This window comes from Sinocyclocheilus grahami, unplaced genomic scaffold (assembly GCF_001515645.1).
Source record: "Sinocyclocheilus grahami isolate Dianchi unplaced genomic scaffold, SAMN03320097.WGS_v1.1 scaffold615.1, whole genome shotgun sequence".
NCBI lineage: Eukaryota > Metazoa > Chordata > Actinopteri > Cypriniformes > Cyprinidae > Sinocyclocheilus > Sinocyclocheilus grahami.
Genome location: NW_015505794.1, coordinates 40,095 through 50,681, shown reverse-complemented (window position 1 = coordinate 50,681; position 10,587 = coordinate 40,095). Strand labels below are relative to the sequence as shown.

The 10,587-nt window shown below is 40.0% G+C and overlaps 1 protein-coding gene across 6 annotated transcripts in view; it reads right to left on the bottom strand.

Annotated features, from left to right (window-relative positions):
• LOC107557701 (protein groucho-1) overlaps window positions 1-9,580 on the bottom strand; it is a 32,581-nt gene extending 23,001 nt beyond the window's left edge. For all 6 annotated transcript variants that reach the window (XM_016241204.1, XM_016241205.1, XM_016241206.1 and 3 more), the window contains exons 1-4: window positions 9,265-9,580; window positions 8,478-8,578; window positions 8,085-8,148; window positions 6,662-6,706 (exon numbers count right to left, since the gene is read on the bottom strand). In XM_016241204.1, the coding sequence (XP_016096690.1) occupies window positions 6,662-6,706; window positions 8,085-8,148; window positions 8,478-8,578; window positions 9,265-9,288 (234 nt within the window). In that variant the 5' untranslated portion in view covers window positions 9,289-9,580. The remainder of the gene's footprint in view (window positions 1-6,661; window positions 6,707-8,084; window positions 8,149-8,477; window positions 8,579-9,264) is intronic.
• Window positions 9,581-10,587: the final 1,007 nt, after the last annotated feature.

The following is a 10,587-nucleotide window of genomic DNA, read 5'->3' as shown; positions in this document are numbered from 1 at the left end:
ATAATTGACAGCATATACAAACAAAAATCTACTTTTCTTCAACGCAAAGTTTTATTTTCATAACAAAACACAAGTAAAAAGTCAGTAATAAAATAAGAACAAATAAAAAAAATGGCAAACAACAGCACAAATAAATGCAATAGAATAAAGAGCTATGAAAATAAGTTTTTCAGGTTAAGTAAGCTTTTATTCAGTTAAGAAATACTACAGAAATTAAAATAATCAAATGTAAAATAACAGTGTTATTTTACATTTGATTACTTTAATTTCTGTAGTCTTCATTGTAAAAATTAAATACAGATTAATACTTACCATTAAAGTTATAAAACGTATTCAGTCAAGAGCAGAACATTTTTCTTTGTATTTTGTTCTTTGATTAACATGACAGACAGCAGCATAAAGATTGGACTGCGGTCCCTTTAAGAGTTTATCCACAGACCCAATATACTGTTACACAACATGCGTTCTCTTTCTCAACTATTTAACGTTCCAAAACTGACTGTGTTTAACTGGATACTCGCCAAAATGGGCATTTTGACAATTTATGTATTTAAACATTTTAGCGCAGTTAGCCACTCATTTTGGTATTTTTGGCTCACAAGCTGTTTGAGACTGAGCGCGGATTGTGGTGGTGCTCTCAACTATTTAACGTTCCAAAACTGACTGTGTTTAACTGGATACTCGCCAAAATGGGCATTTTGACAATTTATGTATTTAAACATTTTAGCGCAGTTAGCCACTCATTTTGGTATTTTTGGCTCACAAGCTGTTTGAGACTGAGCGCGGATTGTGGTGGTGCGCGCGCGCGTTTGGTATAAGCGCGAAACCTGCGGGAATGACAAAAATAATGCGCAATACAAGCTCTATTTAACCGGAGCGAATGAGACGTGTGTGAGAGAGAAGGGGTCGTTGGAGAGAAGAGAGCAAGAATGCGCGGCTGACGTTATTGCCTATGCCGCTGGTAACGAAACGGATCGGCTCGGAATCGGAAAGAATGACCGGCCGATCACCGATCCGGGCCGATCATGAGGAAAATCGGCCGATCGCGAACACTGGCCGATCGATCGGTGCATCTCTATTTACATTCATAAAAAATAAATAAACACTTTAGGGAAGATATGATACAAGGTTGAATCTCATAAAAACAAAAATGTTTTTGCATCATGATCCTACAAATATGCTTTAAGATTTTTTGCATTGACACTGACTCACATTTTATCCTCTAATCTAATTATGCTACAAAAAAATACTGCACTGCCATTATAATAATAAAAAAAGAGAATCAATTTAGAGATAATTAAGAAAATTACCAAACAACAAAAAAGCAAGTAATAATAAATTGAGAGGGAAAAAAATTTGTCGTGAAACTGCCACGATTAAGGACGCACCGAAATGAAAATTCTTGGCCAAAGACGAAACCGAACAAAATTAAACACTAGGCCGAAGTGTTCCCCCCCATGTATTTTGCCAAATTTTTTTCACCTTTGCATAAATTAAATAGCCAAAATGTGCTTTTTACTGTTTTGTCTGGCTTTTCAAAGAAAAGAAAAAAATCAACAACAACAACAATTAAATAATATTTAACACTGAACATTTTTAACATTCTAGCAGACATTATACCAACAAAGCACAATTTAACTTAAAATGTATAAGTTGGTAAAATAATACTTTTTGGCCCTCTTGAATCAGGCATGTATTTTTTTCTCAGCCTTGCCGAGAAGAGACTTCTTTTAAAACATTAGAAAATATTACAGATTCTAATTTGAACAGTGATTTATAAATTAGTCTCATTACGAATACGTCGCACGTATCACATTGTCACATGCCTTGTAAAAATTCATAAAAATGTGACTGAGCAACTGACGAGTAACACTGGTTCAGCGAAGATTTTCCTCGCGCTTTGGACTTTGAACACTGTGGTTAACAAGCAGATCTGCTGCGAGTTCATGCAGCGCTGTCAGAATACATGCAATTCGTGCATTTTTTAGAAAACGCAACGTTCTGCAGTTTATTTACTCATTGTTTAAGGCCATTTCGCAATTTCAATCATCATACAGTAACCAGCAACAATCACCCCTTCCTCTTCTCATTGAAGACATGCGATGCAGTCCTAAACGGTCTCTCGCTGTCGGTGCTTGTAATGATTTTTGCATCTTTCTCGGACAGTTTTAAATGCTTCCACACTGCTGACATGTTTGTTGCATTATAAAGAGTGCGCACCTCTCACTCTTCGCTGGTTGCTATTTGATTGCGTCATATCATTGTTTGGTACAATTTATTTGGTCTTTTTACTTATTCTGCCTTTTTTTTTGCAATTTTCGGCTGCTGAACATTCGGGGCATCCCTAACCACAATGCAAATAATATTTTTCTTTCTTTAGCTAAATAACGCGTTTTTTCTTTCTTTTTTCTGCCCTGGACGTATTTTGTGAGTTTTACCGTTGACAGACTCCATAAAAAAAAGCCAAAAAGACTTGAATCAGAATCACTTTACACAAACCTACAAACTACATTAACCTCAGATTAAACCCCTGCACCATGGGATAAGAACAGCAAGAGCAGTATTGCTGAGTTCCAGAGGCGTGCCGTAAGCTACTAGAACAGCTCCCACACAGGCTGATAAAAAAAAAATAGGGCACAGGGAGTGAAAACAAGGCCCTTCAGCAGAGAGAGGCTTTCTGCTCATCTCATTACGAATACGTCGCACGTATCACATTGTCACATGCCTTGTAAAAATTCATAAAAATGTGACTGAGCAACTGACGAGTAACACTGGTTCAGCGAAGATTTTCCTCGCGCTTTGGACTTTGAACACTGTGGTTAACAAGCAGATCTGCTGCGAGTTCATGCAGCGCTGTCAGAATACATGCAATTCGTGCATTTTTTAGAAAACGCAACGTTCTGCAGTTTATTTACTCATTGTTTAAGGCCATTTCGCAATTTCAATCATCATACAGTAACCAGCAACAATCACCCCTTCCTCTTCTCATTGAAGACATGCGATGCAGTCCTAAACGGTCTCTCGCTGTCGGTGCTTGTAATGATTTTTGCATCTTTCTCGGACAGTTTTAAATGCTTCCACACTGCTGACATGTTTGTTGCATTATAAAGAGTGCGCACCTCTCACTCTTCGCTGGTTGCTATTTGATTGCATCATATCATTGTTTGGTACAATTTATTTGGTCTTTTTACTTATTCTGCCTTTTTTTTTGCAATTTTCGGCTGCTGAACATTCGGGGCATCCCTAACCACAATGCAAATAATATTTTTCTTTCTTTAGCTAAATAACGCGTTTTTTCTTTCTTTTTTCTGCCCTGGACATATTTTGTGAGTTTTACCGTTGACAGACTCCATAAAAAAAGCCAAAAAGACTTGAATCAGAATCACTTTACACAAACCTACAAACTACATTAACCTCAGATTAAACCCCTGCACCATGGGATAAGAACAGGAAGAGCAGTATTGCTGAGTTCCAGAGGCGTGCCGTAAGCTACTAGAACAGCTCCCACACAGGCTGATAAAAAAAAATAGGGCACAGGGAGTGAAAACAAGGCCCTTCAGCAGAGAGAGGCTTTCTGCTCATCTTCACAATCCCAGGTGCTCAGTGCTGTCAAGCAGCGTGTGAAGAGCTCTCACACACAGCCCTGTCAATGGCACGCCAGAAGCCATTTACCTGTTGCTGTGGGTACGAGCTGAGAGCAGGGAGACACTGATGAGGATTAAATATGCTGCAAAACAACTGAAGGAGAGCCACTCACTGACAAATGAACACACAGACAGACCACTGCACTCTCTCTCTGTGACTCAATGAACAATTACACACAAAAGAGAGGGAAAGTAGGGAGCAAGTTTGTACAGTTGAACTTACATTTACATGCTCACTCAAACATATACAGTACTCAACATTTGAAGTGGATCAAAAAAGTTCATCAAAGTTGTCCTAAGACAAGAACACATTTCGGTTTTAGGTTAACTTTGATGAAAGGTTTTGATCCACTTCAAATGTTGACTACTGTACATTCCGATGACAGATGAAGCCATCTTCACGGATAAGACGAGTTATCAAATAAACCAAAGCACTCAGTGGCATTCACACACTCGAGTTCATTCCTTCCCGCCTGACACAGGCTCTTCTAACCCTCGGCTTCCCTCGGGCTGAAAGGCTGCATTGAGCAGCAGCCGTCTGTACAGGGTGCCTCTGTCTTGCCCTCGCTGCATATCCAGCACAAATCCTGTTGGAACCGTTTAGTGATGTTTGTGTCTCTCTGTGCATTCATCTGCTGAAGCCGGACACAAAGGACAAAGGCACGACCACCTGGTTCAGTGCACAGAGCTGAGAGACAGATGTGACCCAAACTTTATACACAAACACACACACGCAACAATATCTATATTCAACAATGAAGATGCAATGTAGCAAGCAGCTTAAAATGTCCTATAGGCTTGCATTTGATTACATATTGCAGTCCAATAAAACACTTCATTCAGTTTCATTCAGTTCAATATTAGATGTTGGCTGATACTGGATATTTAACTGAGTGCTCTCTTAAAGCATTAAATAATTAAAACAAATGCAATTTTCAGCTAAATAAAAATGTTGCATATTACAAATGATAATGTTGTGATGCCAATTCACTATTAAAGCAATTGATTTCACGGTTTATTTTACAAAAAAAATCAGGCATTATGCAAATAAAAACGGATTATTGGTGCAATAAAGTAAATGTAACAAAATAAATAAAAATACAAACAAATGAACCCTGATAAGCTCAAAAAATAGTGGGTTTTAAACTATAGACAAATTTTCAGAATAAAATATTATAAAATAACCCTGTCTGCATTCTGTAAGGAATTAACTGGCGCATTTTGTCACCACTAGACTCACTCACATGTACACAAACACTTCTGAAGAGAGACTGCAGTGTGCTCCGAGTCAGTTTGCTTTGGCTCAGAATCAAATCAACCATCATCACCTTGGCAAACAATTCCTGGAATCGTGAATAAATTATTCATCTGAACAAGTTCCCTCCCCGCTGCCAGTCTCAACCCCCCTCCTCGCTCTCTCTCACCCTCTAAGGCCACAGATTGAGCTTCACTTAATGAATCTGGCTTAGTGTGTGCACGCACAAAGAAATGACCAAATACGGCCACACCAATGATCACACACACACACACACACTAGTTCTGCATTCATTCAGCAGCGAGCACTTCAGGACAAAATGAGGAAGAAAATGAAGACAGAGGGAACTGTGTTAAACACAGAGGGACAGCAGATCAGGGGCCTCTGAGGCTCAGTAATTAAAGGGCTACATTGACAGGCACAGCACAGTCCACTTCCTGCCCCCACACGGCCAGCCCTCCCCTCATGACCGTAAAACTCACCATCCTGCCCCGAGGCTCTAATGTACCGCAAGATTAGCACTGACCCTCGCACCATTACAAACTCTCGAGTGCGTTTACATTAAACAGTTATTTAACACTAATCCAAATCTGGTGGATCCTGAAAGCACATGACAAATCTGGCACCTAGATGCATTTTCCTCCCTTTCCTTTCTTTTCCAAAAGCACTACATGAAGGGCAGACTGTGTTATCAGACTGCTGTCATCACTAACTCCGGAGAGAGCAGGGAGTCCATGCTCCGATGAATAATTAATGCGTTTGAGTCCACTCAGTCAGAGCCCTATTGATAAACAAAAGAGGCTCTGAAAAAAAAAGCCAGTCGATTAACCTGTTTGCGCAAAGCCCCTGTACCTTCCCTTCCCTCCCTTTTCATTTTCTCTCCGTCTCTCTCACAGCTGGAGATAAGTGCCTGACAGAACCTTTCAGAAAATGCAGTGTCTGTGAGAGACATGTGGCCCAGACACACACACTCGGAGTAGCTGATGGATTGTGCATGCTGTTCCAATTCACCACCCTCACACTGATACCATTAACCTTGTGAGGCCTCAGGGTGAGAACCATAAAGGGCCTCTTCAAACTGAGCCCTCCTCATATGACTATACATCATATCACTACTAATGACAGAGAGATAGAGAAATAGAGGAAATGGGGGTGTTGCCTGGTATCTCTTTTAAAATGCATCAATTTCTTAACCTCACTTGGTTACAAAACCCCAATCGATCAGTTGCAGAAAAACAACCCATACAGGCAGACAACAATTAGGACTGCCTGTGATGCCAACCATTCACATCAATTACTAAAAGAGGTTAAATAACTTTTCCTGCTGGACACGGCTGACCTAGTGACCTTTATCTGGCCAGGTCTCCATCTTTCTCTTGCTTATCCTTTTATTTTTAGTTCTGTTGTGTGCAAACACCACTTTCTGCCACTTTTATTTATAGAGGCAGCATAGGAAACAAAGAGACAAAAAGGGAACAGAATGAACAGGAAATGGATTCAGACTTGCACAAGCCAGATTCAACCATGCACTAATAACTATGCCTCTAACTACAGTAATCAATTTAATCATACGCATTACTACTCAAACTGTACGCTTGCATGTTTTTGTGCACGCACCCGTTGTAATATCTGCAAGAAACCTTCCATGCCATTATCATCTTTCTGACCAGAAGAATTTGTCTTGTACAATAAAAATAATCACACAAATGAAACCCACGCAATGTACAATGAAAAGAATATGGGGTCCGAGAAGATCACATACCTGTTTATGCATTTCAATGTTCAGCCCATAGGACATCTCATAATACTGCAAGAAAGAAAAAAAAAGAAAAAAAAAAAAAGAGAAATGCATTTAGCACACAATAATATAATGCTATTGACTGCAGTAGTGCAGAGTATCACCTATATCATGCACCCAATTTATTACCTAGTTTAACACCCATGAAAAAACGTACACAAAGCTAGGACTCCGATAATTGCCTGATTATAGGAGTAGAGAGCAATGTTTATGAATCTCTCTGGCAACATTTGTTTAGTGGCATTTACTCGCTACTAGCATTCATGAAAGCACACTTTTTATAAGTTACTAAACAGTTGTTTAAAAAAATAAACTATGCAAAGATTGACAAATAAGCATCTCATCCACCATTATTTACCCTCCATTTCATCACTGTTCTTCCATCTCTAAGAAACATTTATTTTCATTGAAAGTTCCATCATAGGCATCTCTGTCAATTCAAGAGAAAAGTGTTTTTCTATACTCAAAATAGCCGTTCAGACTATGTTCATCTGAACAACTCCTGAAAACATTTTTTTTTCTAAGAGCATGGCTGTGTATTTCATTTCGTTTATCTGGTAGTGGCCTTTTTACCACTCGGCATTCCTCCAAAAAATAATATTTAACAAAGGTGCCGGCACGTTGAGTCAATATCTACTGCATGTTCAAATAAGATAAGAGAGAGTAGAGCTCGGTTAACAGTGTTCAACCTGTGCACTATTACATCACATCCTGATGGAATTCAGTTTCCACTCACTGGACTTCTAATAAGAGGCGTTCAGCCACACTAATATTAGTGTAAATCCTGAATCGCACACAAGGGTCAATATTGAATGAGACTGCAATCACCCTGAAGGTTGATAACGTTTCATCTGGGTCAGGTCTCTATGTAATTTAAGACAAAAACAACTATACACACCTCCACTGAATAAATGCATAAATTGGTTGATTTTTAATTTGTTAGCTGACAAGATCTTTGTTGTTTACATTCACTGCACACATTATAATAAAATTATTATTTAATCTTGACAAATTATTTACACTGGTCTCTTAAATGCCGTTTGTTCCAAAAATCCAAATCCGATTAAACTGAGCAAGTCTGCCTTTCTCTCACACGAATCAAGAGACACTCAGCACCTTGGGTCAGAGTGGATGGAACAAGCAGTAACTCCCTGCCCAAAACAGCCTCCAGGCATTTCACAACAAATAAAAACACCCACACTCTTATAATCTCAACACTGATCCTCCAGTGCAATCAATGCAAATGCTATCACACAATAAATAGGGGTAGTGGATACTAAACACCAGCTCAGATAGCTGGCTGGTGCCCCTATTGATGTTTTCAGAGGAACAAAAGATCAACAGACAGAAGACCTCGGATAAAAAACAAACCCCATCTTGCTCTTACCATGACATAATGCCGCTGCATCTCGGTCTTCTCATTGGCCAGTTTGTCATACTCCACTTTAAGACTGTAAGGAGAGAGAGAAAGACCATTATAATGAGTTCCGTTCCTGGATGGCAAAGCCACTTAAAGATCTCTAGGTGGTCACACACACATGCAACTTATTGACATTATGTACTTATGCAGGGACAATTACATATACAAATATGAAACTATAAACAGTTAGTTAGAGTTACTACACACACACAGAGACAGGTATATTACGTACAACATTGTTATAGTTACTTTTCAACAACCGCAAAGTTTAAGGTTGCACTAATGCTGCATTTGATTTACACAATCAAAGCAGCATCAGAGTCTAGTAACAGGTGTGAAATGAGTCACAGCCATATTTACCTGTGGTACTGAGCTTGAAGGAACTGGAATTCATCTTTGATCCTGTCACAAGATTCTGCTACAGTGAATTTGAAGCCTGGCTGACCAGGCTGGTGAGGTGCCTGAAAAAAAATATCAATCATTTATGTCAACTGTTGCAAAGGAAAAACTTCATGTTACTAATACAATCCAACCTAGTCACTGATGCAGTATGCTATTACTCCAACAACAGTGTTTTTAGCATGCCATTGTACCTTTGACATCCTACCACCATTACCAACACAACCTACGACCTTCTCCATTACTCCTTTTACGGTAGTCCATAGGTCTCAGGTTTTACTTTCACTGTGTTTTTGAGCAAGTCATGGGTATAACCACGGGTGTCAATAACACATTTCATGCTTCCCGATTTTCAGGGAAATGATATTTCATCGGAGCTGAACTGCGGTTTGTCAGAAGTGCCAGGCGCTCCCTCGAGCTCGGCCTGTCGATGGTTTTGAGCCTCCAACACTCAGCAGCGGTCGGCGTGACACAGACGGGTCACTGCGTCTAAACAGCCCCGGAGAAAAACGAGCAGCTGACTCCCCTCCTTTCATTTTTTCTAAACGTTTTTCCACTTTAAAGTGAAATGAAAACGCACTACAGTTCAGAAGCAAGTTATCGGACGTCCAGCGGAGTGCATCCTTATTTAGTTTGTGCAGAAATAAAGGACCGTCACGCGACACAACAGCGCTCAACGGAGAAGGTAAACGCGCTCTTGCGCGGAGCTGCCTGAACACAATGCATCAATATAATTTATGTTACTCACCGGATGCCGGCCCTGCGGATACATCCTGAATGTATCCCTTCTGAGGTGAAGATCCAGGGATGTGGCGCTCTTCAGTAATCCGAGTAGATGAGCGAGAGCCCGTCGGTCACCCCTCCCTGCACTCGCGGACACACAAAGCCCAGTCCGTCCACCGCTTCCCCCGCTCCTTATACCCGATTTAACCCCGTTATCCTTCACACACAGCCGAGGAACAAGACAAAAACACAGCGCGCTGGCTCATTATCTCCAATAAGATTGAAGCATTCAGCTGCGCGTGCTGCAAACACAGAATAGTTGTACAGCGCGAGTCAAACACACATTTGCTGCTTGTTGTGGTAAAAAGAGCCCTGCGTAAAACAAAAGAGGGAAAAGCTAGTAGGGGCTAAATATCAGTTCGATTTTTTTTCTATGTATGCAAGTCGCATTACCACAAAACAAAACATTTATTCCACTCAAAGGCTGGTTCATCGTAGCCAACTGTTTCAGGCTTTATTTGTTTTCTCCAAATAGGGGTGTAATCTGATATGCTTAATAATCATCTGTGCTTATTTATTTATTTATTTGATCATTAAAAAAAATAGGCTATTAGACATTTGCGGTATAAAACAGTAATCCGGGGTACCTTAACATGGAAGGTGGAATGTACTTTTAAACGGACTAATTGGACACGTTTAAGATGTTTGCGCCCAGGGACTTCAGGGTCATTTCAATACAAAGATCTGGGAAAAAGCTAACCATTGTTCGATTAAACTGTAAACTTTTGTCCATCCCATTTGAGAGGGTTATTGGCTAGAACAAATGTCTGGAGTGGAGCTGAGGATGGAGCATGGAGTCATACTGAGAGCCATTAATGACACACCACTGCTCTAACATTTAAGAGAACTACATTTTGTCAGTGCACAAATGTAATATTGATTCTTTCTCCTGGAATTACAAAAATGTTCAAAATGCTGTACTGGGTTAATGGCAGACACACTTCTATGAACAGTAAGCTCTCTGCAAGCTACTTGTGAACCGTTTGTGTGTGCAGAGATAATAGAGATTTCCTGCTTGCTCAGTGACCCCTCACAAAAACCTTCTGTATAATACAACAAAAGTGTGAGTCAATGAGTTTTCAAGCCACAGACAAGGGCTACCATAGTCGAGTCAAGTCTATTTTGACGACCGTAGTAACAGCTGAAGATGACAGACTGCACTCCACCCCTCTTTTCAAATTACTGCCTGGGCTATAAAACCAAGTATTTGCCATATACCTGCAAGAGATTCATTTCAGCACAGATTTATGCGTTGCTATATAACCATTGCTAGAGGATGGAACTGATT